Here is a 19,758-nt window from a genome sequence, read left to right as displayed (position 1 = left end):
GAACGTGGGGGCTGGAGCCACAGGACCACCAGCCTGCCTGGGCCAGCCCTGAGATAGGGGAGCGACAGTGGAGGAGATGGCATTTCTACTGGGGCCAGGCTGGACTTCTTAAGATTTGCAAAAGACAGCTGAAGAATCTAGTAACTCCCTGAGGCAGGAAGAGGAGGCCAAAAAGGGTGGGCGTGCAGGGCGACTATGGAGCATCCATGAGACAGTTCCCAACAGCCCCCAGTCCGAGGAGCCGGGAGCCTGGCAGAACTCTGTCACCTGTGAGGCTCAGTCCCAGCATCCGTGGGATGTAGGGTGGGTAGCAGCTCTGACGCCTCAGCTCATCGTCAGTACGTTTGTCCATCTAAAAGTCCAGGGCTCCGAGCTTCAGGGGACCCATTCATTTCTTTTCAAAGGAAGTGGATTTGCTCCCCAAGCCTCTGCCACTGTGAGCCAGGAATAAGACATCATGGGGTCTTTACAAGACAGAAATAAGATACTTGATAGCGCTGGCAAATGCAGATCATATACATTTTTTTCATCATTTAAATAGAATTCCTAAACCATGCATGAGAAGAACCAGGTATGAAATGTACTTCAGTCTGCTGAAGGGTGGAGATAAATCACGAAGTTCTTTGAAGGTGTAATTTGGTTAAAAAAAAAAAAAATAGCAATTCTGATGTGTGCTTATTTTTAATCTCAGCCCTTCTCCATGTGCTATATCAATACTTTGCTTGGGAAAAATATGTAGGATCTACCTAGCAAAATTCTTTGCTTTTTTTGTTGCAGACCCTCCCGGGTGATAAGACATTAATTTAAACATTCATGAGAGTTGCAAGGAAGGTCCTAGACTTTTCCTCCCTTTGGGGTGGGGGGTTTAAATAAAGTTTATTTCTAAAGCTGCTGCTGCTGCTGCTAAGTCGCTTCAGTCGTGTCCAACTCTGTGCGACCCCATAGACGGCAGCCCACCAGGCTCCCCCGTCCCTGAGATTCTCCAGGCAAGAACACTGGAGTGGGGTGCCATTGCCTTCTCTGATTTCTAAAGCTGCTGGCTTTTATTCCTCATCCTAAGACCATTGGTGATCCCCTGGAGGAAGAATCTTTGGAAGCCCATATTTCTTTTTACAAGTCTTGTCCCATTAATTTTATGTGAAAAGATCCACATAAAGTTAGATAGTTTAAAAGATATTCTATACTATGCAATTCCCTCCTCCAGGGAATCTGGGTCTTTTACATTGGCAGGCAGATTCTTTACCACCTGAGCCACCAGGGAAGCCCCTATGCTATGCAAAGATCAAAACAGCATGAAATAATAGAATGGAAAGTCCTTGGGGGTATAACATCTGAAGGGAGAGGAGAGGGCAGCGATGGAGACACAGACGTAGGGAACAGACTTGTGGACACAGAGTGGGGAAGGAGAGAGTGAGGCAAATTGAGAGAGTACACTGAAAAATATACATTACCATATGTGAGACAGCCAGTGGGAACTCGCTGAACACCACAGGGGGCTCCACCTATTACTCTGGGACAACCTAGAGGGGTGGGACGGGGTGGGAGGTGGGAGGAAGGTTCAAGAGAGAGGGAATGTATACATTCATGTTGATGTATGGCAGAAACCAACACATACTGTAAATCAATTATCCGCCAATTTAAAATAAATTTTAAAAATAAAATGAATAAACGAAGGGAGAGGAAGAAATTAAACGCAACAGGGTCTACATCCTGTACAGCTGGTTCCAGACGTCTGGAGGGACATTTTGGGATGGCAACCCACTCCAGTGTTCTTGCCTGGAGAATCTCAGGGAAGGGGGAGCCTGGTGGCTGCCATCTATGGGGTCACACAGAGTCGGACACGACTGAAGTGACTTAGCAGCAGCAGCAGCCCATCTGCGGTCTCGCTGCGCCACCTGGTGGCCATCAGCGGCAGCAGTGCTCAGCAGCGCCACCTGGTGGGCAGCCTCGAGTTGACCCCGGGAGACTTGGGAAGGGTCTTTTCCCTGAATTCAAGGCTGAGATAGGAAGAAAATGGTCAGGGGCCCCGTTGGCCTGTCCTGCTCTGGCTCTGATACAAGAAGGTGTCAGTGGGGTGTGATTACCTGCTCTCCATTCTGTGTTCTGCACTGCCTGGTGGTGCCCAGCCCAGGGGTCTGTCCTGGCAAGAAGGCTCTGGGTAGGCACCCCTTTGAGAGATGCTAGTATTTTATGCATTTCACAAGCAGGGAAAGAGGCCCTTAGAGAGGTGACCGAGCTCTCAGCTGGGAAGTCCTCCCAGACCGGCTGGTTCACGCCTGGAGAAGGATCATGGTCTGTGATCAGGCACAGTTCAGTACTGGCCCGTGCTTGCTAGAACCGTGGTTTAAAGTCAGACATCCTCACTCTGCCATTTACGTGCTGTGTGACTCTGGGCAACTTGCTGACTTCTCTGAGCTTCAGTTTCCTCAATGAAAACCAGGCCTGGATGGACTAGATCATGCTCAGTGCTGCTCAGCACTAGCATCCCTGGGAATCTGTTAGAAATCTCAGGCTCTGCTCCTGATGTACTGAATCCAGATCAAAAAGGGAAGCCCAGCAATCTGTGTCTTAACAAGCCCTTCCTAGGACCAATTTGCACTCAGGGTTGAGAACCTGTGACTCTCAGCATCTCTGAAACCGCTAAATGAGACAAAGCATTCAGAATGTCTGTTGGTCACTCAATCATGTCTGACTCTTTGCAACCCCATGGACTGTAGCCTGCCAGGCTCCTCTGTTCATGAAATTCTCCAGGCAAGGATACTGGAGTGGGTAGCCATTTCCTTCACCGGGGGATCTTCCCCACCCAGGAATCGACCTCGGGTCTCCTGCATTGAAGTCAGATTCTTTACCGTTGGAGCCACCAGGGAAGCCATGTGGAATGTCTGGCCCAGGATAATTGCTCAATAAATGACTACTGTGGTCCTCAAAGTTTGGAGAGTTCAGGTGGAAGGGGGTTCTCTTCTTTTCCTTTTTCATATTTTTTTAGTTACAGATGTAACATATTCTGTTAAACATAGAATTATCTTATGACCCAGAGATTTCCCCTCCCGGGTATATACTCAAAAGAAACAGGTATTCAAACAAATCTTATACACCCATGTTCATAGCAGCATTATTCACAATGGTCAAAAGATGGAAACAACCCAAATGTTCATCAACTGACTAATGGATTCACGATAGGATATTATTCAGCCACAAAAAGGAAGAGACCACTGGTCCACGCTGCAACACGGGTGAACCCTGAAAACATTTCAGAGAAGCGACCACCTAACGTCACACATTGTAGGATTCTGTTTGTGTGCACTATCCAAAAATGGGCAGATCCACAGAGCCAGAAAATGGATTAGTGTTTGTCGAGGGGTGGGGACTGTTACTGGGTCTGGGTTTTGTTGTTTGTTTTTTTTTAGGGTTGATGAAAATGTTCTGGAACTGGATAGGAGTGACGGTTACACAACACAGTGAATGCCCTAATCATTAATGGCAAGTTTTATATTATGTGTCTTTTGCCACCATAAAAGAAGACAAGACAGGCCTGCTGTGATCCTTCAGAGTTGTGCAGAGCAACCCTGCGACCCCGAAGTAAGCAATGCTAAGAGTTTAAGGACCTTTGACATCATCCTTTTTGCTCAAATAAACTTATGTCCACGTTTATTGGATTCGCCTCCTTTTTAGGATTCTAAGTCCATGAGCTCATACACATCTCCTGGGCAACTTGCTGCTTTTCACGTAATGACACGTCACAGACAACCCTCATGGCCACGCCTTGGCCTGGACATCAAATCATTTGTTGTTGTTTTTTTTAATAGCTGCAAAATGTGGCACCATCCTTCCCCCGTGGTGGGTACCTGGAGGGTTTCCAGGCACTCACCACCAGAAACAGCTGCCATGAACATTGACACACGCATCTCATCATGGCCGGGGGGGCTTCGTCTATGTCGGTATTCAGTTGCTCAGTCGTGTCCAACTCTTTGCATCCCCATGGACTGCAACACACCAGGCTTCCCTGTCCTTCACCATCTCTCAGAGTTTGCTCAAACTCGTCTCCATCAAGTCAGTGATGCCATCCAGCCATCTCATTCTCTATTGCCCCCTTCTCCTCCTTCCCTCAATCTTGCCCACCATCAGGGTCTTCTCGTCTCTGTAGGGGAGATTTACCCAGTGGGGTAGATGGGCCTTCTGAATACCTACCTTGCAATCTGGCAGGGCTGTGGGACGCTGCAAGTTCCCCTCTGCAACACTAGAGGGAGCTGTGACCCAAACACTGGCATACACGCGGGGCACACGCACACGGCACCACCAGATGGGACCAGTGTTTTATAATTTTTTCCAAATTGCAAATTGGCAGTGCGCACCCACCCAAGGGGTAGAAAGGATGTTGCATGGAGGTACTGATTTGACTCGACAACTGGGGCCTCTGCTGCTGGCCTCCCTTGTTACGCGCCCAGGTTTGGGGGATCCACGGACCCTCGCTGGACACAATGAATGTTCTCAGAAAATGTGTGTTTGATGGGCAATTTCAGGGGTTCAGGCTGAGAAGCCATCTGAGAGTCCCCGTGGCTGAGCCCCACTCTCAAGTTTCCAGTGGGGCACAGGCTGCCGCAGCTCTGACATTTCCGATGAGCACAAACAGCCACGTTTTTCTAAATGTTAATGGGCTTCTGTGCCCTCTGCTGGGTGCTGGCTTAGTCAGGACGCACTGCGGAGGCTGAGCTGAGAGGCTGGAATTTTCCTCTCGCGCTAGAGCGCTTTTTTTTTTTTTTTTTCCTCTCTCTCTCTCTCCTGCAGAACTGGCCCTGAAGTTTTAAGTTCAGAAAGATTTTCTAGAAGTTGCTGCGGAAGCCTTGTACTTAGTACTAAAATCAGCAAAGTTGGAGAGAAATGATCTCTCCCACCCTGGGAATGATTAGTTCTGGATAGAGACTCTCATGGTATAAGGTTTGCTGAAAATTTATGAAGCTTTCTGCACATGGGAAGTGTATTGATTCCCCAGTGAGTAAACATTTTAAGCAAATTAAGTCGTGGTAGCAATATTAATAATAATGGATACTATTTTTCAAGCATCTGCTCTGTGTCAGGCATTGCACCCCTCCCATGATGGCGGGGGCAGGTTTTATTTCCCGAACGCTATGGAAGAAGCAGCAGAGGCTCTGAGACATGCAGTTGCCTGGCCCAAGGCCACCCATCCAATGGCAGAGGGAAATCCTAAGTGGGACCTGCAGGGTAGCCCGCCGGCCCAGGCCCTTTCTGAGGACCACCCACATTGGTCATCTTGACTAGGTTGGGATGGAGATGATGAGGGTCCCTGGAGAGTTGACAGTCTGCCCTGAGGTCATGCACTAGTTAGGAGTGGAAATAAAAACAGAATCCCGGCTCACAGATACACTGAAAACAGACGATGTCATTAAATCCTAGTGCTACCTGCAGAAGGTGGCCCTGTTTGTGTATCTTATAAAAAGGGTATTTGGGGGGTCGGCGGGGGGACCTGACCCTCTAACACCAAGGGGAGACTTTCCTCTTGTCAGAATTTAAAGGATTGAGAGCAATTTGAAAAGGGAATAACTTTCTCACCCTGTGTTTTGATCGCACTCACTGCAGCGAGGCGCCACCAGTGGGTGCCCTTCCGCTTCTCTGGGAAGGTCTAGTCAGTGTCTATGCTGCAGAGAAGGGAGCGTTCAGACCAGAGATGGAGGGAGGACCCGATGGGCAGAACTCAAGCATGCAGCCTCTCAGCCGAGTCTTTGGAGAGAGATGGCCACATGCCCAAGACCTGGGCAGTGACCCGGCGGCCAGGGGTCCAGAGGGGTGGCCAAGGTGAGTGGCCATGTGGTGGGGGCACAGCTGTGCTTAGCGTGAGCCATCCACCTCTCCAGAGAGGCTCCCCTGGTTCCAACGGCTTTTTCCTGGCTGACATAAGGCACCCTGGTGAGCAGGGCCCCCGATGGCCAGGAGGCGCTGAAGGATCCGAGGACATTGGACAGCTCTTCTGTGGACTCCTGAGCTCAGAGATCATCTGTCTCTTGCTGATCAGAACTTGAGAGCCCAAGAAAGGGTTCTAAATGGTCTTAAATGTTTCTCCTCTCTTCCCCTTCCTCGATCATCAATAATGGAGCCCACTTTAGCCAGTCTGCACCAAGCTCTCAGCTGACAAGAGCCGGCATGTACTGGGTGCCCCCTCCCAACAACCTGGGGGCCCAGACACCATAACCACCCTCCATCCTCCAGTACCCCAAGGCCATAGGGCAGAGCCACCAAGATGCAACCTGGGGTCCACTCTGACCCAGCCCTTACATCCACACTACCCTGGTAGCAGTCCCACTCTGGCAATCGAGTTCAGCCTCTCAGGAGATACGAAATACAGAGCAGGGAGACGGATATTATACCCAGACGATTGACCGTAACTCCGAGGAAGCCAGTCACTCTCCACACAGAGGTGAGGCCCACCTGGGCAAAAGCAGACCACCACTAAAGACCACCCTCAATACCTTAGGCCTAAAAGGATTTCAGGATCCTATACAAATGTTTGAGATCAACCCCTTTAAAAAAAAAAAATTCTGTTGGCTCCAAAGTATGACCCCACAAAACTTCAAATGTTGAATAAAATTATCTGCAAAGCATAACATGATTGCAACCAATTGCAAATCAACTCTTCTGAAGCTGTGGACAAATTTTATTGACAAGGCAATGCAAGGTTATTTGACTAGAACAACTCGGATGTTAAGATTGTCTGAAAGGAAGAGTCCCCAGGACCTACAGGAGGGTTTTAATGACCCTGCCACAGACCAAGCAAAATGTCATCACAGTTTGGAACTTGTTCAGTTCCTGGCCAAGTGTTTAGCTGAACTGGGGGTGATGAAGACAGAGGGCTTCCCTCCAAAGTTTTGGGGACAAGTGTCAGGCAGGTGACTCTCCTAACAATAAAGACAGGAGAGCAGAACTCCCAGAAAACCCATGACTGTGAGTCACACCACTTGTTAAGTTAAAAGGGTGCCCAGGTCCCCCTGCCAACACACCTCATCAGCTAAATGAACTGACCCCACTGGGTGAGGCTATTTAATATCTGCCTATTGACTTTGGGGAACATCTGCCAAAAACAAGATCTCTGTTTTGACATAGTTGATGCCGAGCTGTATTTTCTTTTTCCCCGACTATTATTTGTCAAACAGATTGCTGAGCTGGGTCCAGCCACGTCCACCAAGCATAAAGCCACATCATCAACGCGGATCTTCCTTGCAAAGACAGCAGGAAATGCGGCCCATTGATGTAAAAGCTGAATCCAGTTCCAGTTCTTGGGATCTAAGTTGGAGAGAAGGGCAGCTGGGATGCAGTGCCATTTTCCAGCTCCTTAAAAATCAGAACTTCAGAACCAGGGTTCCTTGGAAAATGACTAAGTTCAGGTCTGAGACCAAAAAAAAAGAAAAAAAGAATCTGCACCAGTAGAGGGACCACTGCCACACAGACTAGCCCTGGAAGGGCTTCAGAGAAACACGTGTGGCTGTGGGGGCGAGGTTGGACAGCATCGCCCAGGAACAACCACGGCCATTCCCACCCTGAGGTTTCGGAGCCAGGGAGCAGTCCGAGGAGTCCTAGAGTGTGCCCATCATCTCCCAGGTGAAACAAGTTAGTTTGATGATGTTTGGCAGGCCCATCCGTGTGCCCCAAATCTTCTCCTTTTGTATCATATGCTGGTCTTAAAATAATTCAAAAGAAAAGAAAGTGCAAGTCGCTCAGTCGTGTCCGACTCTTTGCAACCCCATGGATTATACAGTCCATGGAACTCTCTAGGCCAGGATACTGGAGTGGGTAGCCTTTCCCTTCTCCAGGGGACAATTCAAGCCAACACTTAAAAATCAAGATTTAGATTAAAAAGCCAGGTTCCTGGCTCTGGAAAGCTCTAGCTGCCTTTGGCTCACTTACTGCTGAGTGGCAGCATCTTCTTCAGGCAAGGTGTGGGCGGGGTACACGTCAGTCTGCTCCAGTCCTCACCCCTCCGTCTGGTCTCCTACACTCAGCTCATCACTCACATGGCAGCTTTCATGGGCTGTCGAGCCCAGAGCCCAGCATAGACGCTGCCCCCTAGTAAGGATGCTGGAGCTCCCCCAGTTCTAGAAGGACAGGAGAAAGCTAGTGTCGGGGAGGAGAGTGCTGGACCTTTGGGGATGGGACAAGAGGACAATAAGAAGCTGCCAGTTCAAACTCTCTCCTTTACGAGCTATCGTCATCTTTTGCACTGGTCTCCTTTAAATCCAATGTCAACTCACCCCTTTTCACCAAGAGTAACCAGGGGCCCCTTGTGGGCAACCAAGCTCGGATGTCTTCTGGCCAGCCTCGCTTCCCACCCCAACCCTACCTCTGACTCAGACAGCAGACCCCTCCAGGAAGGCTCAGGAAAACTTCTGGAACATTGCGAGCTCAGGGAGCATCTTGTTCCATGAATTTAACGAGCTGGAATTCACAGGTGACACTGCCCACCAGCCGGCGACAACCGCCCGCCCTGGTTTTGTACCATAACAAGAGCTACTCTCATTGTGTCCATTACCCCTGCTATGCGGATGCATTAGATGGTGTCCAGATGGGAGAGGAGGTAATTGGTCCCCATCACCCCAAGCAGCGTTCCTGGGTATGATGAACAAATAGCTCGAAATTAAAGGCTGGCGTGGGAGTCTGTTAGATCCATAATGGGTTAGGAAATGAACACAAAGTCACCCACTTCTATCAATATTCTCCCCACGTCATTTGCAAACAGGACAGATCATTTTGTGTCTGATTCAGATTAATTGCCATGTTTCCCTGAATTTCTGCTCACCACGGCCACTGTTCACCGTGGACCTGAACTCAGGAAAGTTACCCCGAGTCGGTGTCAACATGCAAACGTTCCTACACTTTGCTGTCCTTGGTGCCGAACCCGGACTTGACTCTCTGAAAAGCCTTGTTCACCACAGGGTCCAGCGGGTCCTTAGTCCCCATCTTCACCAGCCAGTAGAAGAGGAACATCCGTCGCTCGCTCTGGGTACGGTTCAGGCGGCGGGCGACGGACATGGGCGTCTCCCCCTTGGCATCCTTGTCGTTGATGGAGGCCCCATAGTTGAGCAGGAGGCTGATACAGTCCAGCCGGCTCATGGCTGCAGCCACATGCAGGGGCGTCCTGCCCACAGGGGATCTTCCCTGACAGTTGGCACCTGGGAAATAAAAGAGTCGGCTCAGGGAGGGCCACCCTGCTGGCCAGAGCCAACCTTCAGAAACCTGTTCAAGAAGAAACTCACAGGGAGGGGCCGAGGTTTGGAAAGGAATGCTTTGGAGAATGAATAACTGCTCCCCACCCTGGTACCAGTGCCACGAAGGGATCACTCCTGTATCCCCCCGACCCAGCATCCAGCCCTGCTTCACCCTCAGGCTCCTCTTGTGGCAGACAAAGACCTTTCTACAGTCCTCACTCAAATCCTTGGGGCAATGTTCTCAGTCTTCACCGCTCTGTCCTACCCACCTCGCCTTATCACTCTAGCATTACCCACCCCCCGACTCAGCGATCTTCCTCCCCTACCATTCCATGCTTCACTTAACCAGCCTTCTAGCTTTATCCTTTCAACACACCTGCTCCCTTACCTTGCCTCAGGATCTTTGCACATGCTGTTTCCTTTGCTAAAAACACTCTCATCCTTCCGCCCCTCCCTTGGGATAACCTTATGTTTCTTGAGGTTTCATTCACTTCCTCAGGAAAACGCTCCTTAGTCCTCCTCCCCAAGAATCCCCCTGTGCATAGTTTAGTCATGTCTGACTCTTTGTGACCCCACAGACTGCACCCCGCCAGGCTCCGCTGTCCATGGGATTCTCCAGGCAAGAATACTGGAGTGGGTTGCCATGCCCTCCTCCAGGGGATCTTCCCACCCCAACGATTGAACCCACATCTCTCACATCTACCTGTGTTGGTAAGAGGGTTCTTTACCACTGAGCCATCTGGGGAGCCCCTGCATTTTGTTCAGTAGATCTTCTGTGTCTCCAGAACATTCCACGCATGACTGACCATGGAATTAATTATTTGTAATAATTTGCTGACTTGCCTTCATAAACTCCACATGGGCAGAAAACATGCTTGTTTTGATCATTGCTGTTTTCATCCCCGGCACGTAGCCTGGGTGATGCCTGGAGAAGACAGGCCCCTGGAAGATGTCAGAGGCTGAGCAGCCTGACTCATGGACGGACTTCACTTGGATTGAATCCCTCACTGCCTCCCACAGATGGGTGGGCTAATGACAGGTGTCCAATATAGACTTGTTGAATTGAATCAAATTCTGGGTAACAAATACCATGACAGAGAGAACAAGGCAATTCAATTATACGCAGCTGACATTTTGGTAGCCAGTTTTTATGAGCTATGACTGGTCAGTGAGGTAAAGTTTTAAATGGGTTCTCACAACACCCTGCCTTGGCCCCAGTACCTCTTTACAGCTGCTGTCTGCAAAGGACAGAAAACTTTGCCAAGCTGGCTGTAATTCTTTAACTGGTGCTTTCAAATACATCACAGTTCCATCAGAGTGAAAATGACTTTTTATGAGCTTAAAGGACTGCTGGGCCGTGAAAAGCCCATATTTCATCCTACAACAGGAGAAGTGCAGAAAGAGGGGAGGACTGTTACAAAAACCCCTACCCATCACAGACACACGGCCTGTCATTCTGCCCAAGCATCGGAGATGTTTTCCCAGCTTGGTTGGTGAAAGTGGGGGAAATAGCACAGAGAGCCTGGGATCAAGGCCAAAGGCTGGGAAGAGGGGGTCTAATCTGGAGCCAAGTTGATGTGGGAGATCCTCAGATGAAGCCCCCTCCTGAGCCCCAAGAGTGTGTGCATGCCCAGTCATGTCTGACTCTTTGCAACCCCATGGATTGTAATCTACCAGGCTCCTCTGTCCTTGGGAGTCTCCAGACAAGAATACTGGAGTGGGTTGCCATTCCCTTCTCCAGGGGATCTTCCTGACCCAAGGATCAAACAGGCACCTCCTGCATTGGCAGGCAGGTTCTTTTATCATTGAACCACCTGGGAAACCAGTGATCAAATACTCTGTGCTTTTTCTGGAGGAAGCTGGTGGCCTGGGATGTCTGACACAGTCTTCTCATGTTTTTGAATGGTCTGCACCTCAGTCCCAGGCCTCTTTTCCCCCAAACGCTCTACATTCAGGAAAGATAAAACATACTCTCAAAGAACCTCAGGCAAAGCCCTTTAATTGGGAGACAAGCCAGGCTAAGGCTTCTGTGTCTGTGGACAGAGAGAGTAATTGCCCTTTGGTGGAGGAGAGATGAAAACAAGGGTGTGGGACAAATAATTCAAAGGCTTGGAGAAAGGAGACTGGCCAGCTTGCCAGCCACCAAGGGAGGGATGTCAGCATGGGGCTAGACTCCTTGGGCAGAAAAGGGACCCCAGGTGGGAAGGAAATAACAGGATGGTCTGGGAATATCCCCAGCGGGGTCTGGTTGGACACTATGAACCAGGAAGCCCTGTGACGTGGTGTCCTGAAAAATTCTGTCTTCCTGAGCCCTGGCCAAGAGAGGCTGTATTGCCTCTCTTGGCCTCAGTTAGCATGTCCTCAGCCCCCTCAGACAGTGAACGAGTGGCCCAGTGGGGACCTTAATTGGTGGTTGACAAACTTAGGTCCAGGAAACCACTACTGAGCGAACCAGGAGGACAAGCCACTGTGACCCCCTTGCCTGCAAAAGACCCTACTCTTGAACATACTCAGTGGACATGAAGAAGAAACTGATCCACTCAGTCGTGTCTGATTCTTTGTGACCCCATAGACTGTTGTCTACCAGGCTCCTCCGTCCATGGGATTTTCCAGGCTAGAATACTGGAGTGGGTTGCCATTTCCTTCTCCAGGGGATCTTCCCGACTCAGGGATTGAACCCAGGTCTCCCGTATTGCAGACAGACGCTTTACTGTCTGAGCCACCAGGAAAGCCCCTCAATGGACATGAGTTTGAGCTGATTCTGGGAGATGGTGAAGGACAGGGAAGCGTGGCATGCTGCAGTCCATGAGGTTGCAGAGTCAGACATGACTCAGTGACTGAACACCAGCCACGTGAACATACCCAGCCGCTATGAGATTTACCGTGTTCTAGAAGGTATTGCACAGCCTCTGAGTGGCCCCTGTGTGAGGCAACATACAAGGCCACGAACGCTCTCTGGGAAATCCACTTCTTCCACTGCCTGTCGTCAAAACGCCCCGAATTTGCAGTTCGGTAGAAAGTGTCTTCGGCAACGCCGAGGCAAGCCAGCTGGATGAGACACACAGTTACATGCGTGAGTCTCAGTGACCTCGGGAACACAGAGGCACCTGGCTGGTGGGTCCCGGGACACCCTGGCGGGGAAGTCAGCTTGAACGCCACGTGCAGGAGGTGGATGGGACAGGCCGGGTTGGGGGGTGGTGGTAGCAGCCCCTAGGGGAGGGAGAAGCTGGAAACCAGCCAGGGGTATCTCTCTCTGCACGTCCAGGAAACACAAATTTACCACCAGACAGGCTTGGGAGGCAGGAAATTCTTCCTGTCCATGTTTTGAAGAGAGAAAAATAGCTTTTCTGGGTGTCCAGAGGAAGGGGGCTGCAGCCCTGAAGGAAGACCCCCGCCAACACCGAACACCCCCCCACCTCCAAGGGAGCACGCACTCCTAGGGAGAGTTGATGAACCTTGGCCTTCCGGTCTATTCTTAGGCCCATTGTCTCCGTTAACGTTTGGGACACTCTGAACTCTGCTGTCAGGTGAATAACAGCCCTGGGACAGAATCTTCTTATGGAGAATTAAAGATCTGAGCCCTGGAGGAAGGCTACGGCTCCAACGGAGACGAGCCCAGTTCCTGATGCAGGGGGGTGATGACAGTTCTGGCCCAAGATGAGTTGGGGGAGACCCACCCCACATTCAAAGCAAGAGTCAGAGAACCCAGAATGGACACAGCCCGAGAGGAATCCAGGGAAGGCAGAGGAGGGGGAGAAACGCAGAGAAGGAACCAGAGAGTTGTGCAAATATTGGGGGGATGGGCTCTAAGGCTCTTGCTCCAGGGCAGCAGGGTTGCTGGGTCCCTGCCCTGACGTCCTAGAACCACCGCCGCTCCCCAGAACCCCATCCCAACCTCCCCCCTCCCCATGATCCGCATCCCAGCCAGAAGTGAACTGTCTCCTCCACAAGTTCCTCGCTTGTCATCGAATTTATTTTCCACAAAGAACTTGCACTTGCCCCCTGTGTCTGAGCGATTCACCTTCACTGTTGGGTAGACATTTCCTCCTCCAGTCTCACTCCCGCCCCCGCCTGCCCCCACCCCCGCCCCACACCAGAGCCCTGCTCAAGGCCTGGCCAAGGGTCAGGGCTTCTGTGTTTCCAAGCCTCTACCTGTCAGGTAGGGGCAGACCCCTGGGACTTTTTTTGGTTTTTTTGCAGCGACGAACGCTCTGGACTGCACAGTTCCAACTTATCTGGCGTCCTCGGCTGTTAAATCAGGTTTTCAACTTTACCAAATATACTTGTGGTTGCTAGTGGTAAAGAATTTGCTTGCAATGCAGGAGACCCAGGTTTGATCCCTGTGTCGGGAAGCTCCCTTGGAGAAAAGAAAGGCAACCCACTCCAGTATTGTTGCCTGGAGAATCCCATGGACAGAGGAGCCTGGTGGGCTACTCCATGGGGTGGCAAAGAGTCGGACACGACTGAAGAGACTTAGAATGCATGCAAATATACACGTGAAAAGAAAAAGGGCTGCCCTGGTTCCTTTCGGGGTAGAGTGACTGGGTTACAAATCACAAGTCCGTGGACAGGGAGAAACCGCAAAGCCAAACAGTAAATGGAAACACACGATTTGATCATGATGACAAGTCATTGTTATTCTCTCTACTCTGCAACTTTCAATAAATATTCACATTAAAGAACAAGCAACTTCCCCCTACACACATACCCACACACAATCTACAGTTGCTTCATAAAGTATAATATCCATTTAAAGAAGCATGAAAACACCTTACTGGAATCCCCTTCCACAGCCGCCAAAACCAGTTCCGTCCATCCATCATAGTGCCAGATACATAATGAAATAATTCCACCAGGAATAACGTCGTGGAACTTCAGCGTAGCATCATCCATCAAAATTCCTATGGGGAACAATTTTTATCTTTAAAAAGAAAAATCAGGCATTAAAGATAAATTGTTACCCTGGTTTAGTGAAGAGATTATCTTATTTGTGATATTTGGGTATCACAAAAATACTTTGAGACACTTGAGCACTAGTATCATTTGATAAAACCACGTATGTCTGTTTGTAGTAGCTGATATTTTTTAGAAAATGAATTTGGCTTAACTCAAAGAGAAGCCAAACCTTTCCCCACCAAAAAAAAAAAAAAAAAAGCAATAAATCATAAAATTCTGTAAGTATAACTTGCGTGTGTGCATGCTAAGTCGCTTCAGTAATGTCCAACTTCTTGCCACCCTATGGACTGTAGCCTGCCAGGCTCCTCTGTCCATGGGATTCTCCAGGCAAGAATGCTGGAGTGGATTGCCATGCCCTTCTGCAAGGGGATCTTCCCAACCCAGGGATCATACCACACCTCTTATGTCTCTTGCATTGACAGGCAGGTTCTTTACCACTAGTGCCAACTGGGAAGCCCCAATTATAATTTAACCCATCACACACAAAAAATACATGAAGTGAACAAAAGTCATTTCAGGAGGCCAACTCTAAGTAGAACTACTTGAAGTAACTGTAAATTACAGACAGGTAATAAAGTGGTTATACAAGTCATATACCCCTAACTAAAATACTGATTCTGGTTAATGTTGTCATCAGTTAGCTTAAAGAGGTAATAATGAGAAAAAAATGTTGGATCTTTCAAATTATAGTCTATGGCAGCATTTCTCAACCTCTGCACTCGTGACCCTTGGGGCCGAATGACTATCTGCTGTGTGGTCTTCCTGGACATTGCAGGGTCTTTATAGAATTCCTGGCCTCTACCCCCAAGGTGGCGGCAGCCTGCTCAGCTAGGTGTGACCACTGAAATGTCTCTAGACTTTGCCAGATGGCCTCCAGGGGGACAAAACTGCCCCAGTGGAGACCCTATGGTAATATGAGCATCTCCATGTCGACCCCCACCATAATTTGGACTTGGTATGGAAGAACATCCTGTCTATGTGTCATCACCCAAAACTGCCCCTTACTCATACCCTTGGGGGAAGATGGTCAGAATTAGTAGAAGAGGATTGTAGAACATTTTAAGAAAATGAAGTTGATTTCAGTTTACCTTTGGAAATACACACACACATCTTCCTACCTGGCCACCTGTAATCTAGCTGAAGGATTAATCGGCCTTTTCCAATAAGCAGACCTAGGAATGGAATGTCTCAACTCTGCCCAGGTTGGATTATCATTTATTCCGAGTAGAATTTGTGAACATTTTTGGTTTCATGATTGAGTGATTACTAAGTGCCAGTACTCAGCACCCACATTCTTTAATCCTCACGACAAGCCAGGTTTGGCTGGTCCATTTGCCACAGAAGCAGACCGAGGCTCACATGACCAGTGAACAGCAACACCAGGACTCCAACCAGCCCTGCCTCTCCTCGATGCCCTGCCCACTCACTCTAGACTTTGTTGGCATCCTTTGGTTCCCAGCAACTCCAGTTGGTGGATGGAAACATGGAACAGTGATTAGCAAATCTGTTAATTAGGGTCTTATTTGTGGTTCTCACACTGAGGATAATCAGTAATTAGTCTAAATAAGACAACTTGATGACTTCCTAACAACTTTGAAAAAACTGGAGCAAGGTGGTGTTTCTCCGAGAAAGACAAGAGCACGATTCACACCAGCTAAACAGCTCTTAGAGGAGAAGGACATGGCAACCCACTCCAGTGTTCTTGCCTGGAGAATCCCAGGGACAAGGGAGCCTTGGTGGGCTGCCGTCTATAGGGTCGCACAGAGTCGGACACGACTGAAGCGACTTAGCAGCAGCAGCAGCAGCAAACAGCTCTTAGAGAAAATCAGAGCACATTCTCCTTTTACAGGCAGGCAGCAACTGCCTTCGGCTTGGACAAATACTAATTATCACCACCTAAATAAATTATTAGAGTTGACAACAAACATGGGAAGGGGACCCGCCTCCAGGAGAATGCTTCACCCCCTTTTAGAGTTAAGTCTTTCAGGGTTTTCACACACATTATCTCATTTGATCCTCTCTGGCAACCTTTGAGGTGGGTAAAGAGGTGTCAGACTGATTATTTACTGGAAGAAGCCCAAATTTCTTCCATCATCGTGGTATACCTTCTTTCTTGTTTGCCGTCAACAGTAAGGATGGCAACCACAAGAGAGGTCAAGCTTCTAACAGTTGCTAAGTGCTTGCTGACTAACAGGATTGTGACATCAGTGTTAAGTCACTTCGTCTCTTTCTTTCCCTCTTAGCTTTCTTGAATCTATCGCTCGGCATAGCTCATGGGTGAAAATAAATTAACAGGAGGGGTGTCAGACATCTGCAGTTCAAGACACATAATTCTTAAATTACTTGCTTTGGAACTCTAAGCACTTCCATAGCTCACTTCACTTTTAACACATTAAATCCAGGTACATTTCTTTCCACATAAAATCTCGAAAATGCTCTTAAGCATTCTTCCAAATACTGCTCTAGCAAAGCAAATACATCATGAAAAATGCTTAACTGATTTCCAAGAGGGTAAAGGAAAGGACTTTGCTCTTCAGTATGCATTCTGTGTTTCTGGAGTCGTTTCTGCCTAAAGGAGGAAACGGCACTGAGGATTCCGGAGCTAATGGGGCTGTGGTTTACAAATCAGGATACTGAGCCCCAGAAGGGCAATGTCTGGGAGCTTGGAGCTCGGGGAGACAGGCTGCTTCAAGTCTTCATCTCTATCGCTTCACGGCCCCTGCAGTATAACTGCAGTCTCTCTGCGCCACCGGCTGTTCACTTTCTCTGTGCAGCAGCCCAGAGAGTTATTTTTTACCTTTGTTTTCTTGTTTTTGTGCTGATTTCAAGCAGGTGGGGAGATGGTAGAGGCTGGGGGGCTTTGATCCTGCTCTCATATTCTGCATATCATAGGGATGGGATGGGGACAGCCAGACCCACGGGGTGAAGGAAGGAGACCCTAGGGGGAGAGGATGTGCTCTGGGTCCACTGGATGTCTCCTATGTGGGGTTTATCTGGACAGGGGACTTTGGGGTCCTGAGTCAGTCACAGGGAGCTTTGAGTGCTGGGTTCTGATTCCGGTTGGGCTAGCTTTGAGCTCCTGACATGGACAAGGAGGCAGCTTGAGATTTGAGGTCCTGATATGGACTGGGTCAGTGTCCAGTATTTGGGGTTCAAATGTGGACAGGGTTTGTTTTGAGATTTGGGATTCTGATGGAGGCAAGGTTTGCACTCTGCCTTGGGGTCCTGGTGTGGGAAGGATCTGTTCTGGGATGTAGAGTCCTTCTGTGGGAAGGATTTGTTTTGGCATTTGGGGGTCCTGGATAGCATAGGGATGAGGAATCGGATAGGTCTGCCCTGGATTCAGTGGCAACAGGTTCTGCTATGAGATTCAGAGTCCTGATATAGGCAGGGTTTGGTCTTGAACTTGGGGTTTAAATGTGACTGAGGCTGATGTGGGATTTGGGTTTCAAACACAAGCAGAGTTTGCTTTGAGTCTGGTGGGGGGGGTGGTCCTCATGTAGGCAAGGCTTGTTTTGAGCTTTGGCTTCCTTACACGCATATGGCTGGCTTAAACCTCGGAGGGCAAACATGATTTCCATGGAGGTTTGGGGTTCAGATATGAGTACACTGGACTTGAGTTTTGGGGTTCTATTGTGGGCGGACTCTGTCTTATGCTTTAGAGCTCTTCTGAAGACTCTTGGCCTGGGCTTCTGGTGTGGTCACAGTTGAGTTGTCAGATGTGGGCAGAGTTCATTTTGGGGTCTGACATCCTTATGTAGACAGAGACGGCTGATGGAATGGGGTTCAGATGAGTGATTGGTTAGGCAGAGATGAGGGACTCAGAATTGAGCCCATCTGCTCTGGGATTCAGGTTTCTGTTGTGAGCAGGGGGTCACTTGGGGATTGTATTTGAGGTTCAAACATGAGTATGGTTTGCGGAGAGATGTGGGTTCTGAGGCTCACAGAGTTTGTTTAAGGCTCTAGTGTCCTGGAGTCTACTTGGTTGCTGGAGGATTCAGGGTTCTCATGGTCACTTGGTTTAGTCTAGGGATTAGGGGGTTCAGTCTTGGGCAGATTGGTTCTTGGCTTGAGGGCCCTGAAATGAGCAGGGCTTGTTCCAAGCTCTAGTGTCTGTGTGTGGACACTTTGCCAAAGAATCCAGGGTTCTGAAGTAGTCACGGTAACCTTGGAGATTTGGGGTAAGTTTTAGGCAGGCTTGTTCTGGGCTTGGGGTCCTTGTGTGGATACAACTGAATGGTGGATTGGGGGTCCTGGTGTCCCACTGTGCTACGCTGTGGGCCTGACATAAGCCTGACATAAGCAGGTTTGTGGGGTCTGTTGAGGACAAATATTTCAGGTTTGAGGTCTTGTGTGGCTTTGGGACTTGGGTCCCTGATGAAGAGAGACATGGGAGTCTGAGAGTCTGGGTGTCTGAGGGTCCTAGGGGGGTGGGCAGCGTCTGGTTTGGGATTGGGGGCTCTGACCTGGACTGGGTTGACAGCATGGACTAGACAGCTGGCTTTGAGACTGGAGGATTTGCTACAGATCAGGGTCTTGCTGTGGACAGGGTTTGCCTGGAGATCTGAGGTCTAACAGGAACCCAGCTTTTCTGGAATTGGGAAGTCCCTAGGTGGCCAGGATTGGCTTTTCCACCTGGAGTTTCATGGTGTGGGATTTGTTTTGACCCATCTGGGGGTCCTGGTCTGGGCGGGCTTCCCTTGCCCCATTGTAGGTTCAGAGGGGACTTGGCAGCGGGGTGGAGAGGAGTGCACGTGGCCAGGAAAGGGGTCGGGCAGGGGCCACCTTGGTCCAGGTACTGCAGCCGCTGCAGGTTGAAGGGAATGCCGGCTGTCAGGTCCAGCTCCTCTTTGAGCTCCCGCACCGTCATGTTGCTGCGGCAGTTTGTTACGCGGAACATCTCCCCGGAATCTTCCAGCAGCACTCGCATGGCGAAGACATCCGGGACTACGTCAGTCGCCTGGTTCACGGCCTGCGGGTCCCCGACGTGGTTCCAGCCGCGGGTGCGGGACCGCAGCTGTGGGGAGTGGGGCCGCGGGCCGGCAGAGTCCGCCCCCGGCGTGGGCGGCCAGGCCGCAGAGGGGTCGCGGCGAATGGTGCCCCCCGGCGGCGTCGCTGCCTCCGCCGCCCCCCTCCTCATGGCCCGCAGCCCGGCCCCAGCCGCTTTACCCCGTCTTGCGCGCATCACTGCAGCCGCTTGACCCGTCTTGCGCGTCATCCCCGCTCCAAGAAGTGGTCGCGCGTCACCGGCGCCCCCGCCCCTCCTCCGGACAGGTGACCCCCCCACCCGCCCCGCCTATCCGCGGTGGGCCGATGGGCCGCAGTTAACCAAAGCGGGCTTCACGTGGACCTGGTGCAGCTTCTTGAATAAGGGAATGGGCACGGGCGCTTCTAAAACAGTGGGGAGATTTACTGCGATCAATACAGAGGCATCACCACGAGGCGTGCGCCCCCGCACCACACCCCCAACTCCCCTTCCCAGCTGAACGTCAGGTCATTTAAGCGGGAAAACTGTGGCCTCTTCTTGTCTGTTTAAAATACAGTCATTGCACAATTCGGGGCCAACTACCTGTAGGAATTATGCCTGAAT

The 19,758-nt window shown here is 50.1% G+C and overlaps 1 protein-coding gene across 1 annotated transcript; it reads right to left on the bottom strand.

Annotated features, from left to right (window-relative positions):
- Positions 1-8,874: 8,874 nt before the first annotated feature.
- Positions 8,875-19,386, bottom strand: ANKRD60 (ankyrin repeat domain 60). Its single transcript, XM_005887988.2, has 4 exons — positions 18,954-19,386; positions 13,983-14,113; positions 12,095-12,260; positions 8,875-9,176 (listed from the first exon to the last, which is right to left on the bottom strand). Exons 1-4 carry the CDS (start codon positions 19,384-19,386, stop codon positions 8,875-8,877), a joined length of 1,032 nt encoding a protein of 343 aa, XP_005888050.2.
- Between the last annotated feature and the right edge of the window lie 372 nt (positions 19,387-19,758).

The sequence above is a fragment of the Bos mutus genome, chromosome 13, assembly GCF_027580195.1.
Source record: "Bos mutus isolate GX-2022 chromosome 13, NWIPB_WYAK_1.1, whole genome shotgun sequence".
Classification (NCBI taxonomy): domain Eukaryota; kingdom Metazoa; phylum Chordata; class Mammalia; order Artiodactyla; family Bovidae; genus Bos; species Bos mutus.
Note: the sequence above shows the minus strand (reverse complement) of the source record. Positions and strands in the feature narration are given on the sequence as shown.

Bases quoted from the DNA above. Each gene is read 5' to 3' on its own strand.
- ANKRD60 (XM_005887988.2), bottom strand. From the start codon at position 19,386: ATGACGCGCAAGACGGGTCAAGCGGCTGCAGTGATGCGCGCAAGACGG. The intron at 14,114-18,953 runs GTGGCCCCTGCC...TGTTCCCCATAG, and splicing joins GCTGCAGTACCTGGACCAAG to GAATTTTGATGGATGATGCT. The intron at 12,261-13,982 runs GTGTTTTCATGC...TGTCTCATCCAG, and splicing joins TGGAAGGGGATTCCAGTAAG to CTGGCTTGCCTCGGCGTTGC.